The following is a 13,633-nucleotide window of genomic DNA, read 5'->3' as shown; positions in this document are numbered from 1 at the left end:
CTGCCGACGTATATCTGTCTACGCACCCACAGACTGGCGAACTGCCCCCACTTCATTCACATGACGACGACCCCAACCAACCAGTTATCGTCTCCACTTGGCTGGCCGCCACATAGCATCGAATGTCTTCTGGTCGCCATCCATGCAACCCCACACCGATAATCCGACACGGGTTTGTGAGATCAAGAAAAAAAGGGAACCAAAAACGGATCACAAAGTGTGTGCGTAAGTGACACACACACGTCCAAACAAGATCCCCGTCACGCATGGTCGTGTGAGTGGTGCAGGGACCCACCAGTATCGAGGATCATCCCATTTGGGTAGAGTTGGGTGGTAGCGGTTTGCAGATGCTTGGCTTCTTGCTCCTTCTTGGTGATAACAAGCTCCTTAGCGGGAGAGGCGGCCTTGGCGGGAGAGGCGGCCTTGGTGGGAGAGGCGGCCTTGGCGGGAGAGGCGGCCTTGGCGGGAGAGGCGGCCTTGGCGGGAGAGGCGGCCTTGGCGGGAGAGACTTTACTACCGGTGTGGGTATCTTTGGTGGTTTCGGCAACTGAGAGCCGTTTTAGGAACTGGGCGAGAGTGATTGGTTGTCCGGAGCGGAGTAGAAGACTCCGCAGGTCTTCTCTATTTTCACCGAGGTCTTGCGGAACCGTTTGGTTTTTGAACAGATTTGGTCGGTTCTTTTTGCCTTTGCGGGTTTCATAATTCTGTCGGGAAAGTGCTTTGGGTCTTAGACATTCTAATGCGAAGCCATTTGGCGCCATGGCAGGTCGGTATTCTAGTTCGTATGCGCAGAAGTCGGCGAGTTGATCGATTGTTATGCCGGCTTTGAGAAACAAACAGCCGCCGGCCCAGGCCTCCATTGCGCGCCGTAGTGTCCGTCCCGGCTGCACGTACTCGTGTAACTCCAGGACGCCCAACAACGCCTTGCAACCTTCGTCCGAAAATGAACCAAACACGCGTGTGTAAAATAATCCGATTACCGCCGCACACTCAACGTAATCCAAACTGCACTCCGCCAGGTCCGCCAACGTCGCCCCCCGAACCAACTCGTGCATAGGACGGCCACACAATGCACACAACCTCTCCACTGCCCTCTCCCGTGACGACCCAAACAACTCACTCGAACCTCCAATCGCCAACCTCGTCAAACGCACCGGCAACGACCCACGTAGAAACCAACTCAACTTCGGCACTGGCTCCGGCGCAGACACCCGCGAAAAGGGGAAACCTTCAGTCACCGGTGGGGAAGCCATAAACGGGGAACCTTCTGCAGTGACGCTGGAACCTTCTGCCTCGATCGGGGGAGCATCGCTTACGAGGGGGGGAGCATCGCTTACGAGGGGGGGATCACCACCCACGAAGGGGGGACTGTGGCCCACGGCCATCAAACAAAAGACTTGCCGGAAACTCGTCGAACTGCTCACCTCCCCTCTCATCCGCCGAAAAATTAACTGCCCTGTGCTTGGGCTTGGGCTCAGTTGAACTGTAGAACGAGTTGATGCGACGGGTGGCAGGTGCTTATATCCCGCCGCGGTAGTAGCTCCACCCATTTGTCCCTCTAAGCCCTCCGGACATAATAACCACTGTCAGTTCGTCGTCACTACCTCTGAACGATCTGTATTCCCGAGCACGCCCGAGCACGAAAAGCTACCCACTACTCATCTCCTGTGCCGCCGGCAATATTAAGTTCCAATATATCCAGGTGTTCGTACTCACTCAACGTGTGCGTGTGTACCACACGTTGAGTGAGTACGAACACCTTTGGCTAATTTACTGGCGAAATGAAGAGAACGAGAAGCAGCCGTCTCTGCACGTCGCCAGAGTGACCACTCAAGGTATCACGGCGCGTCTTGCGAGTACACAGTCCAAAGTGCAGAACTCCGCTCCGCGATGGTTCGTGGAGATTCTACCGTGTGAATGATATGGACAGTCCGTACATGCCTGCTCCGTTTATCTCTGTGAGCCCTCCGGACATCGGGATGAAGCCGCCGTCGGACTGTCCGTATCATTCGCGCGGTACAATCTGCACGAATCACCGCGGTGTAGAACTTGACGAGCAGGGGCCCGTTCGTTCGCGGAGGCAATTCCCGTGCTTGTGCATCAGCATGGGACGGAGCCTGACAACAATTGCAGAGCGCTGCTGTCAATCTTGAACACGACAATGACCGATGCAACAGCTGACTTGATTGTTGCGCATCTGAGGATGTGTCTTGCGGATATACTGGCGGAAGCGAACACGGATGAGCGGATTTTTGGTCTTTCGCCAGAGGAGTGGTCTCAGTATCAGGTGCATAGCCGGACACCTCGGTACAAGGTAGAATCGCCGTTAACACCTATATCCCCGAAGCCGCATCCAAGCAACTTGAAATGGCAGTTACGGAATTCAAAAGACGCTTCGGCGTCAGACATGTTCTTGTACTCTGCGATGAGGCGGCCACACTGTTACGGCAGTCGACCGTTGTAGAACTTCCGGCTGTTCAGGAGGGTCTGGAGGGCTCCCAGAGATGAACCCTCCGGACATCGGGATGTTGCACACGCTTCGCAGGCTGTGCCCAGCGGCGTCGCAAAAGGGCTTCCAGTTCCAGGCCCGACGGGTATTCTTTATTATAGTTGGATAATTCGACCGGCCGAAACGGGGACGGTCGCAAAGTAGGCGACACGGGCGGTTACAGAATTCGTGCCGGTTGTACAGCCAGCCGTTAGGGCTCCGAGACTTTTTTGTGTAATTTTTTTGGAGGCTAGCAACGACCATGGCGGATCTCTACAGTGTGTCGCAAAAGGACCTCGAATTTGCTCCCCAGAACGAGCTTCAGAAGAAGAAGCTGGCTCGCGACCAGAAGCACTTTGCGGAGAAGCAGGCAGCCGTGGCCGCCAAGGCCAAGGCCCAGGAGGAGCTCCTCGTCGAAATGCAGGGCAAGCTTGCCAAGTATGAGGCTGAGTACGCTGCCCAGCAGGAGGAGGAGTCTCGCCTTAAGGCGGAGGCCAAGGCCAACGGTGGTTTTTACAAGCCGGCTGACCCCAAGGTTCTTCTCGTTGTCCGCATCCGAGGGTAAGTATTGATTGCGCCACCGATGCCCAGCAAATTCCAACTGTTTGTGTTGGTTGTCCAGACGTCTGCACACGCGCGTGCACCCCCCGTTGGGGGCGCAATTAATCCGCGGCACAGTAAATACGGGACGTCTGGACGGTTTGTTGGGAGCGTCCGAAGGGATAAGTCGCAGAAGCACACGTGTTGTGTTTTAGTGTAAACAAGTTGTGCCCCCGTGTGCGCAAGATCTTCCAGTTGTTCCGGCTGCTGCAGCTGCACAATGCTGCGTTCGTCAAGGTCAATAAGGCATCCTTGAACATGCTTAAACACATCGAGCCCTTCTGCACCTTCGGATACCCGGACCTCGAGACTGTGCGCAAGCTCATCTACAAGCGCGGCTACCTGAGGACCGGTCCTATGGGCGCTCGCTCGCGTGTGCGGATAACGGACAACATGCAGGTCGCTGATCTCCTCGGGGAATACGGAGTACGCGGCGTCGAGGACATCGTCCACGAAATCCTTACCTGCGGACCCCACTTCCGCCAAGTCAATCGCGCTCTCTGGACTTTCAAACTTCACGCTCCTCGTGGCGGCTTCATCGCTAAGAGACACGGCTTCAACGAGTTCCGCAAGGGAGACTGGGGTAACCGCGAACAGTACATCAACCAGCTCGTCCAGAAGATGCTCTAAACCGCCAAACGTTGTCTCTACCTCGTGACGTTGTCTACGCCCGCTCGAACGTGGTGTCAGGCGCAATCTAGCGCCAGACTTTTTACAACACAAACCACCACACTTCTCAAGACGTCTGCCTCTGCTTAACTGGGAGTTTGTGAATGTGGGCGGGAATCCGGCGCCACCACTGCCACAATATCTGGGGACGTGACTGCCGGCGACACGGCGCCGGTTAAAGTGAATTTCCGGGGAAATATCCGTACGGAATGAAGACCATTACAGGATGTGGGTCAGGTTATTATCAGGTGGCTCTGTTGTCTCTTTTCGTGATTCACTCCAACTTGCCTGACCCTTCTCTCAGGATGTGTCAGTGGTGGCACGGTCTCCTCTGCAGCGGCAAGGATGTAATGCCCAAAATGCTGGGTCCCATGCTGGTCAAACTGGGGACTGTTAACCGAGCGTCACTGATCGACGTCCCGTCTTTCTCTGGCAAACCGCGTCCTGGTTTCACTCTTGAGCTTAGCTCGCCATTTCGCGTTAGCTCAACTTCTTCCAGTAGCTCGCCGTCTTCCAGTTGCTTATCGTCTTATCGTGCCGACGGGTGTGAGGGTGTGGCGTTCGGAATATTCCGCGGCCTGTTGGTGGACGCCTTGTTCGGGGAAGTGACCGGTCTGACGGGAGGTCTTCGGGGCGTGTTAGAGTCCTTGGCAGACAGTGTCTGGCTGGAGAGCAGTGTGACGCGCAAGGACGGTGTGTCGACAAAGCTTGAGACGGCCGATATGACGGCACCGAAGAACTACTCGGACCTGGTGGGCGCGCCGAAGGTGACCTACCCAGATGGTCGTGCCGGTCGGTGGGACCAGTGGGATGAGGTGGCGGAGAACGTTGAGCACTTTATGCGAGTTTATCATTACACTCTCGTGTGCGATAAGATGTGGCGAGGCGAAGCGCAGCTGGCGAGGAGAGAAGGTTCGGATCGGCGTTCGGTTCGAGACGACCCGCGTTGGACCGTGCGGCCTCGTTTGTTCGCTCCGAGACGTTCGGCAGTCTATCCGACACACTCGTCGGTCCAGCCACGGAGACGAAGGTCTGAGCAGCCAGTGTTATATTTGCCTCTCTTTAGCGAAGATTTCGTGGTGGAGTATCCGGAGGCGACTGTCGTGGACGGTAGGTGGATCGGAGAGCGCCCCACTGCAGGTCGCAGTCCGGAGCCTCACGATGCCGATGACATTTACTTGGTTGTGTATCCTGTGGAGTTGTATAAGCGGAATGGCTCAGGCATCTCCTGCTGTTCCGCCCTGTATGCCGGTCCTTCCGATACCCCCATGAGTAAGCGCTTGTTCCACAGGTCTAGTAACGGCGACCTCTCCTCCATGGTCATTGCCACCGAAGAGCCGCGCCAAAAAATGTCGGAATTCCTCCCCTTTGACCAAGCAGCGAGCTGGGTTCAATCCGCGCGAGCGGTAAGGCTCTCGGGGACCCACCACCCTGATATGGCTCGCAGCGACGCTATGCCGTGCTTTGCTCCAACTCCAGTTGACTCACCAATGTCGACACCACCAGAGTCGACACCGCCGCTGTCCCCCAATGTGTTCTCGAAACGCAGGCGGGAGTGGATTACTGGAGCACTCACGCAGGCAATGGCCAAACCCTTTCCTCAAACTATCAGTATCAACGCGCGCTACGAGTGGAAAGATGACGACCAAGAAGACGACCAAGAAGAAAACTAACGGCCATGAACTAACCCAGCAGGACCAGACCGGAAGCGGGCCGAAGTCTCAGCACGTTACGCAATTGCGTGACCGCCACTTTGCTGTTCATCCGACCCCCCTTTCAGCCAGGACTTTCACCAGCTTTTTATCTCCAGTTTATGACGAGCGCCTCAAAACCAAAACAGGCAGCTGTCGACCACCCCACGACGCCCTGTCAGCTTAATTGCGTGAGCCGTAGTGAACGAAATGGACGGGAAGGACTTCGAGACCGACGAAAGGAGCCGTGAATATCTTGGGGCAAGTACCACGGCATGGACGGCTGCGAAGACGGACTAAAGAAATGCGACGCAACGTTCGAAGCAGACGGCTCCACACTAAACACCACGGTCGAGGACCAAGTGACATGCAAAAAGGATGTCTGGTACCCAACTGTGGACCAGCCGGCACACTCTCTGCAAGCCTACAATGTCGTCCCCATTACTCTCGTCGTAAAGAAGTACGTAGGGTGGTAGACCGACGTGTGGTCCAAAGAGCTAAAGCTCAAGGCAGATCATGGCCAGTTTGGGGTCTTCCCAATCACCATGGATGCCGAACCATTCTCGAGAGCGTCAGCTGCATCCTCAAGACTACTATCACCACAACTCCCACAACCGTGACTACTCTTAGACACATACCCACACCTTTGCCGGGCTCGGACCAAGAAACAGACGACAAGAAAGCAATGGTCATCGGTGGCTCAGCTGCCGGGGCGGCGGCAATAGTGGCGGCCGCAGCTTGGTATAAACTACAGCCCACTGCCGAGAACCAGGATGGCGGGTAGGGACCGCCACTGCAAAGGGCGTATGTCACGAAGGATGCACTCTTTGTTAGGGGAGGGGGATGCTGCGGAGAGCTTAGTGACTCTGGTGGGCACTGCCGTGCTAAGGCAGGAGTACGAATGCTTAGATGCCCGTGCGTCCGTCAAGACGTGACGGTTCCTTTCAACTGAATTTTTTAGGAGCCTCGGAAATACATTCAGGGTGTATTGACAAATCTGCATGAATGATTGACGACTTCGACTTCGGCATTTCCCTCCTGTCGGGACATGAATTACGTGTCATAGAGCGACTTGGATGGGCACGAGTTTGAAGCCAAGATGCAGGCAGCCGCGGCGGTCATGGCCGCGCGTCCCTCGTCGTCTCTACCCACAAACGACAATGCTGGCGCCGCCTATGGTCACAAGACACCAGCCTGCCGCCTCGCCTCCAAATGCATGTTTAACGACGGGTGGTGAGGGGGGGGGGAATGCATTGGATATTTTTGTCTACACTGTTTGCCGTGTGGGGGAAGGAGTACGAGTGTCTGGATGTGCCTGTCCGATTGTGGATCCACCAGGACATGACGTCATCTTTCATGTTTATTTCAAGTAAGCCACAGGAGTACATTAGCGGGATCTTGACGAGCTTGCACGATAACATCGAAGACTTCGACTTTGGCATTTCCCTGTTCTGGGATCGGTCTGTGGACACATGTTACCTGCCAGTGTGCAACTTCGATGGGAATGATTTTGACTCCAAGGTGCAGTCAGCCTCGACAATCATCAAGGAGCTGCCGGCGCCTTCCGATTCTTACAACGACCTTCTGGAAGACGCGCTGTCTGGACTGCCTGTGGTTGCGAAGCACGAGTTTGGGATGTTGTCGACAGAAGCTGTAAATATCTTTGTAATCATTACGGACGAGCCGGGCAAGTACCACGACATGCCCGCTTGTTCACCGGGTAGCGGCTCGTGCGACACTCAGTTCGAGGGAGATACGCCGAACACCACGGTCGAGGACGAAGTCAACTGCTCAACCCATGTGTGGTATCCGACTGCTGAGCAGCTCTCCCACTCTGTGCAAACTTACAAGGTGGTACCCATTACCCTCGTTGTGGAAAAGGCGGTAAACTGGTGGAAGAAGTTCTGGTCCAAATCGCTAAACCTCAAGGAGGACCAAGGTGAGTTCGGGGTCTTCCCTATCACCATGGACGCCGACGGCGTGGCCCAGACCATTCTCGAGAGTGTCAACACCATCAACTGCATCATCAAGACCACGACCACCAGCACACCCACCTCCGGAACCGGAACCAGCGGCACCTCCGGAACCAGCGGCACCACCGGAACCAGCGGCACCACCGGAACCAGCGCCACCACCACTTCAATTGTACCCATCATAACCACCACTGCTGTACCGGCACCAGCTCCGGACCACAACAAGGCAATCGCCATCGGCAGCGCGGCAGCCGGGGCGGCCGCGTTGCTTGCTGGCGCAGCTTGGTACAAACTGCGAGACAGTGCCCCACCGGAACTCGACGTCACCGAAGAGGAAGGTGCTGCGGACGCGGCCCAAGGCGGAGACCGTGAGTCCATTGTTGCCATGGAAGAAGACGCTTACGAGTAGACTTCAAATTTTAGCCCGTAGCTTAACACGTCTATCATTGATCTGAACCACCTCGATGCGCCGGCCTCAGGGATGTTACAAAACAGGATAGTAAACCAAAGTTTGGCGATGGTTTGTGCAGTGGAGATCTCCAGCAGTTCTGCTGGGCATGGCCCTGTATGGCTGTGGGTTAGTATGAGTGTCTGGATGCGCCTGTTCGATTGTGGATCCACCAGGACATGACGCTATCTTTCAAGTGGATTTCAAGTAAGCCACAGACTTCGATTTTGGCATTTCTTTGTTTTGGGCCAATTCGGAATAGATATATTATGAGCCAGTGAGTGAGCTGGACGGGCAGGAGCTCGACTCCAAAGTGCAGTCAGCGTCGACAATCATTGAGGAGCATCCGGCGATGTCTCATTCAAACAACGACATTGTGGAAGACTCGCTCTCTGCACTCACTGCCTATGGTTACGAAGCCCCACTTCGGGTCGTTGGCGACAGAAGCGGTAATCATTACGAATCAGGCCGGCAAGTACCACGGCATGTCCGAACTTACAAGGTGGTGACTGCGAGACAGTCCCCCGCCCGAACTAGACACAGGAAGGCGCGGTGGATGCGGCCCAAGACGGAAACCGTGAGTCTGTCGCAGCCATGGAAGAAGACGCTTACGAGCAGACTTCGAATTTTAGCCATTAGCTTAACTTTGAACATGTAGTCAAATCTGAATCAGAGCACGTCTGTCCGTGACCTGAACCACCTCGAGCCGCCGGTCTCTATCCCAGGTGCTGCAGAACGACTGGTAAAACTACCTCGTGGTGTGGTTTGGGCGTGGGGGTATTTGATCCGGTCAAGATTCGACGGACCGACGGGCGGACGACAGGGAAGCGGCAGCCCGGTGGCCGTAATTCGCGGATGGGATGGACGCCACGTCTTACGAACTTTGGGTTCCATCAAGAATATATAGTGCGCCAAGATGTACAGTCCGTCACGACTCTGGGCGTGCTGGCTGTTTCTAAGTGTTCCAGTCTAAAGAGGTCCGACTGGCTGGCTGAGTATCAGCGGGTTTGTGTGTGCCTGCTTTTCGTGTGGTGTTGTGATGGTCTAAAAAAATGGTGAGTATTTGTATCGCAGAGAAATCTTCGGAGAGGTCTACGGGGCCGGGTTTGCTGTCGTTATTTGTAATAGCTGCGGACGCCCTTGACCCGTCGGGTCCAGGGGCGCCGGACGCGGCGCTGGAGGCGGCGGGGTTGGTGGTGAAGTCATCGGGTGCGATGTTGGTGAAGTTGGGTACATTGAGTGGAGGGAAGGGGGATTGTGAGGTGCGTGAGGAGTTGTCGACTCGCAAGGTGTTCGATGGGTTGTTGATAGACGCGGTGTTGGGGGAGGTGTCCGGGTATGCGGATGCTGGATGTAATTTGGCCGAGTCGTTGGCCCTCTCTCGCCCGGCAATTGGTGCTACAGAGGCCGCGTTGCGTGGGTATTCTGACTTGCTGCACAAACTAGTGCTCACATACCCGGTGACGCTAGCAGCCTCCTCAGGGCAGAGCGGCGAAGTCCTCGATCAAGAGCAGCAGCGCTCTGAAACCGCGGCTCGTGTACGGCACTTTGCCCGAGCATTCCATTACGCACTCATCACCGACACTATTTGGCGCGACGAAGCGGTGAACGCCGACGACATGTTCGACTTGCCCAACGCATTAGGTCGCATGAACGTCGAACACTTCCGTCGACCAGGCATGTTCCGGCAGCACTTGGACGCCGACGATAAGTCTAGTCGGGACGATAAGTCAAGTCGGCAAGCCGAACGGGAAGTCGAACGGGTCCGGAAGGAGAAAGTCATACAGTACAAGACTAGAGAGGAACGCACTAAGAACCAAGAACTCATCCAGCAAGTCCTTCCTCTCTTCTGCGAAGACCGTCTGGTGGAATACCCCAACCTGACCGTTAAGAATGGAGGCGTTGTTTCATACCAACGCGCAGGCAACGACGCCAAACCCGCCGACGCCGACGACGTCTATCTTGAAGTTTATCCTGCTGAAGTGTATGAAAAAGCCGGCGCCCCCGCAACGGGCGTCTCCCCGACAGCCACGGGCGTCCCCTCAGTCCTGGCTCCGTCCCTCGCGTTAGGCGGAACAATGATCATACCGAACGTAGTCCCGGCGGATGACCCTCAGGGCTACTATTGGTGTCCGGGTATGTTCGCGCGAATGGTAGCAGACCCGGCGTCGAGTTTGTTCAGTCTAGCGGAGCCAGAGGAGCACATTACAAGCTCAGGTTCGGTCGAGTGGAAGTTACCCAGCCGCCCCTACAATTTCGTGTCCTTCGGACGACTCGCACATTGGATCGACAAAGTACGACAAGACAGCAAGATCGTCGATCAGTCCGAGGAACTCTTACTCAGGGCAGACCCCACAGCACAGGCCACCATACCCACCGTATCCATGATGAACCGCAAGGACGATGCTACAAGGCGATTGATTAGCGATACTCTCATCGCGATCCAAAATAAACCATTCCCCCACACCCTTACGATAAATGCACTCCATAACAACTGCAAAGACGACCCGCTCGCCCGACAGGGACCCGCCGGTGGCTACGGTGTCTGGAAATGGTAACCCCTTCCCCCTCCCTCCCTCCCTCGCCAAGTGCGTGCGGTTGGGCAACAACAGTAATGATGAATTTTTAACACAATGGACAGGTGCTGGATGATGCCAATTGGTCATCTACTATCACGTCGATGCTAACTAACTGGGTAGGGGGTTCAAGCGGCAAAGGTTAAAGTAGTAAGGGGGGTTAACATGAGGTTGAATTATGTGAAACAAACAGGCTTGCGTTCGTTTATCCGTCTTGCGTTTATCCGTGTCGTCGTCGTCGTCCAATTTATTCGTCGGTGCATTCTCGGTGGGGGAATTAATCGGTGCAGATTTGGCAACACTGTTTGAGTATTTTGAGACGGTTGGTTTGATGCAGTATTTCGCTAGATGGAATGGCGAGGGCGTTGGTTGCATGGAAGACGGTGGTGATGCTGTCTGGGGAGATGAGTAGGTTGAGGTCTGCGAGTAGAAGGATGGCGTTGCGCACGCGTGCGATTTTCCGGCGCACATCTGGTGTAACAGATAGATATCTATTTTCCTTTGACTCGACGAAGTTGAGTGTATCAGTGGAAGTGGTCTCGGGTTTGGTACCTATCCATACGAAGCCGTTGTTGCCAAGAACGACATAGACGTCGCCAAGGAGAACGCAAGAGTGTTGTGCAAGGCGTTTGACCAGAGGTGCTGGTACCGCGACCATGCAGCCGTTGAACAACTTGCCGTAACGGGCGTTACGAGAGTGCAGATTGCAGGTCTGGTCGCCATTCACTTTCTGCACCTCCGTGAATACGATGTCGTCTTCCGCAAAGAATCTACGCATGTCTACCACTTCCGCATCCGTCTTACGCCGCTGCTCCCCAGAAGGCAGCGACACCGACGTCAACATCAACTTGCCCAAGTGCGACGCGTTGATGTCAACCGACCAACGACCCTGAGCCACTTCCACCACACGCCCGATCACCACGTCCCCCGTCTCCGGCACGTAACGGGTATGCAGAGGCGCCACATACGTTAACGAATTCACACTCACCAAATAACCCGTACGCGACGCGTAGTAACGCGTCACAATCTCGTTATCTTCCTCCACCGCGGTCCCCGCCACAATGCCGTGACCTCTGCAACATACGCGTCACACAGACAATATGTCACAACGTCATACACACGCATGTGCATCTATCAAGCACATTAGATGCACACATTAGATGCATACATTAGATGCACACATTAGATGCATACATTAGATGTCGTGTGTCGGTTCAAACGGGGCACACACACGTGCGGCTTACAGTAGGGTGCCTTCAGGCAGGCTAATTTCCTTGCCCGCAGTGACTACTGTCTGTGTGGGCTCCAATGACTTGAGACTATCTAAGAGGTAAACCAGCTTTGCCTGGATGTCGCCATCCATTTGCCGCTCTGTTTAAATTACACCCGCCCCCCCTCGCCGTCTACGTAAACACTCCACAGTGAAGCTCCCCAAACGGGGTTACTGGCCAGACTAGGGTTACTGGCCAGACTACGGGTTAAGATAAGACGTATCGCACCGCTGTCGAACGTGTGTGCCGAATATGTATGCTCAATAGTGTGCTGGACATATGCGGGGTGATGCGCTCGGGAAATGTTGGTCAATGGCATTCAAGATACGGCGCGGCCGAGACGGCTAGTAGCCTCCGGGCGCTGGTGCTCCGCCGAGCTCCCGCTGGAGCTCGGCGTCGATGCTCATGGGGCGGCTGTTGGCGATCCAAACGTCCTCACCCCACTCCGCCTCCGGCGGCGTTCTCCGGCGTCGGAACGAAGAGCTCGCGCGACGCAACAAAGCCTTGGCTCCGCTGCGCATCGACGTCTTGCGATCCCAGCTCCCGACGACCACGGCCGAAGACTCCGTCCCCACCGTGCTTAGAGGGACCATCCCCACACGGTCGCTTCCCAACTCCCTTGGCTGCTCCCTTGGCTGCGGCACTGCCCGCTGCATTGCCACTGGCTGTTGCATTGCCACTGGCTGTTGCATTGCCACTGGCTGTTGTATTGCCACTGGCTGTTGCATTGCCACTGGCTGTTGCATTGCCACTGGCTGTTGCATTGCCACTGGCTGCAGGACTGGCTGTATGATGGGTTGGACGACCTGTCGTCCAGGTGGGAGTTGGACGTACGTTGGTTTCTCGAGCTTGGCTTTCGGGTCCACGGCGGGTCGGTCTATCTCGATGGTTTCGATGGCCGCCGGGCGCTGGATGACTTTGTGCTCGTACTTAGTTGAAAGACCGTCGAGCGAAACGAGGAAGCTGCCATGTGGCGCTGCATTCACTCCGAGTGCCACCACCTTAGTGTTCGGCGCAGGTAACAGGAGGCGCGCGGCATACTGTTCCGGCGTCTTCATGTCCAACGCTGCCGCCAGAGATGGCTGGGCAGGTTGCGGTCCGTGTTTCTTGGCCATGGTCGTAGCCCACACATTTTCCGACGAAGAGTTTGGACCCCCTATATATCAGTCCAGGGACCTCTTGTTCGCCTCCTCCACGCGTCGCGACGGCCCACTGACTGGCCTGCAATCGTCTGCGGCAGCAGATGTAACAAGTTTAGGCCTACTGACCGACTTCTGCCCTACCGACTCCTGCCCGACCGACTTCTGCCCTGCCAACTTCTGTCTTGGATTACGTACAGCGCACGCTGCACGCCCACCCGTCCATGTTTGGGGTTGTTTGTGGGGCTGTTTGGTTGGTTCGTTGTGTGGTCAAAAATGAGGAAGCACCCCTACGCTTCATTCGTTTCGGCGTCACCCTTTCGGGGTCGCCTTTTCGGACTCACCCTTTCGGGGTCGCCTTTTCGGACTCACCCTTTCGGGGTCGCCTTTTCGGACTCACCCTTTCGGGGTCGCCTTTTCGGACTCACCCTTTCGGGGCCGCCCTTGCTCGCGCACGGTTGGCTTAGGCTTCGTCCAGAGTGACGCAGCCGCACCAAGAGAGCACTCGGTTGAAGGGATTATCTGCGCGCCACACGCGCCGGTTACCCGCGGTTTCCTCCTCGGGTTTGGCGTGGGTCGCCAGCGTCGGTTTGGCAAACAGGTTCCGGATCCTTGTGGCGGCAGCATTAGAGGCAGCCGGGGCCTTGGAGTCTGCCATTTGTGCGGCCGCCGACTGGTCAATCATGGTCGACTGACCGGCTGACTGATCTGCTGCCGTCCACTGTGCACCCGCGGCGGCTCGCTCGGCCGAGGCGGCGTACGGCGCCGCGGCGAAGGG

The 13,633-nt window shown here is 56.0% G+C and overlaps 9 protein-coding genes across 9 annotated transcripts; 5 read left to right on the top strand and 4 right to left on the bottom strand.

The window, feature by feature from the left end:
• Positions 1–260: 260 nt before the first annotated feature.
• GNI_101690 (hypothetical protein) lies at positions 261–1,385 on the bottom strand (the record flags this gene model as incomplete). The annotated part of the gene is made up of 1 exon (XM_011132876.1): positions 261–1,385. One exon carries the CDS (start codon positions 1,383–1,385, stop codon positions 261–263), a length of 1,125 nt encoding a protein of 374 aa, XP_011131178.1.
• Positions 1,386–2,161: 776 nt separating this feature from the next.
• On the top strand, positions 2,162–2,508 carry GNI_101680 (hypothetical protein; the record flags this gene model as incomplete). The annotated part of the gene is made up of 2 exons (XM_011132875.1): positions 2,162–2,280; positions 2,319–2,508. 2 exons carry the CDS (start codon positions 2,162–2,164, stop codon positions 2,506–2,508), a joined length of 309 nt encoding a protein of 102 aa, XP_011131177.1.
• A 242-nt stretch (positions 2,509–2,750) lies between these two features.
• GNI_101670 (putative 60S ribosomal protein L7) lies at positions 2,751–3,718 on the top strand (the record flags this gene model as incomplete). The annotated part of the gene is made up of 2 exons (XM_011132874.1): positions 2,751–3,049; positions 3,244–3,718. 2 exons carry the CDS (start codon positions 2,751–2,753, stop codon positions 3,716–3,718), a joined length of 774 nt encoding a protein of 257 aa, XP_011131176.1.
• A 248-nt stretch (positions 3,719–3,966) lies between these two features.
• GNI_101660 (hypothetical protein) lies at positions 3,967–5,430 on the top strand (the record flags this gene model as incomplete). The annotated part of the gene is made up of 1 exon (XM_011132873.1): positions 3,967–5,430. One exon carries the CDS (start codon positions 3,967–3,969, stop codon positions 5,428–5,430), a length of 1,464 nt encoding a protein of 487 aa, XP_011131175.1.
• Positions 5,431–6,696: 1,266 nt separating this feature from the next.
• On the top strand, positions 6,697–7,830 carry GNI_101650 (hypothetical protein; the record flags this gene model as incomplete). Its single annotated transcript, XM_011132872.1, has 1 exon — positions 6,697–7,830. The coding sequence occupies one exon, from the start codon at positions 6,697–6,699 to the stop codon at positions 7,828–7,830; it is 1,134 nt and encodes a 377-aa protein (XP_011131174.1).
• A 1,091-nt stretch (positions 7,831–8,921) lies between these two features.
• GNI_101640 (hypothetical protein) lies at positions 8,922–10,427 on the top strand (the record flags this gene model as incomplete). The annotated part of the gene is made up of 1 exon (XM_011132871.1): positions 8,922–10,427. The coding sequence occupies one exon, from the start codon at positions 8,922–8,924 to the stop codon at positions 10,425–10,427; it is 1,506 nt and encodes a 501-aa protein (XP_011131173.1).
• A 295-nt stretch (positions 10,428–10,722) lies between these two features.
• On the bottom strand, positions 10,723–11,808 carry GNI_101630 (putative exosome complex exonuclease; the record flags this gene model as incomplete). The annotated part of the gene is made up of 2 exons (XM_011132870.1): positions 10,723–11,518; positions 11,690–11,808. The coding sequence occupies 2 exons, from the start codon at positions 11,806–11,808 to the stop codon at positions 10,723–10,725; spliced, it is 915 nt and encodes a 304-aa protein (XP_011131172.1).
• Positions 11,809–12,060: 252 nt separating this feature from the next.
• On the bottom strand, positions 12,061–12,831 carry GNI_101620 (hypothetical protein; the record flags this gene model as incomplete). Its single annotated transcript, XM_011132869.1, has 1 exon — positions 12,061–12,831. One exon carries the CDS (start codon positions 12,829–12,831, stop codon positions 12,061–12,063), a length of 771 nt encoding a protein of 256 aa, XP_011131171.1.
• Positions 12,832–13,318: 487 nt separating this feature from the next.
• On the bottom strand, positions 13,319–13,540 carry GNI_101610 (hypothetical protein; the record flags this gene model as incomplete). The annotated part of the gene is made up of 1 exon (XM_011132868.1): positions 13,319–13,540. The coding sequence occupies one exon, from the start codon at positions 13,538–13,540 to the stop codon at positions 13,319–13,321; it is 222 nt and encodes a 73-aa protein (XP_011131170.1).
• Between the last annotated feature and the right edge of the window lie 93 nt (positions 13,541–13,633).

This window comes from Gregarina niphandrodes (genome assembly GCF_000223845.1).
Source record: "Gregarina niphandrodes unplaced genomic scaffold scaffold00021, whole genome shotgun sequence".
In the NCBI taxonomy this organism is placed as follows: domain Eukaryota; phylum Apicomplexa; class Conoidasida; order Eugregarinorida; family Gregarinidae; genus Gregarina; species Gregarina niphandrodes.
Note: the sequence above shows the minus strand (reverse complement) of the source record. Positions and strands in the feature narration are given on the sequence as shown.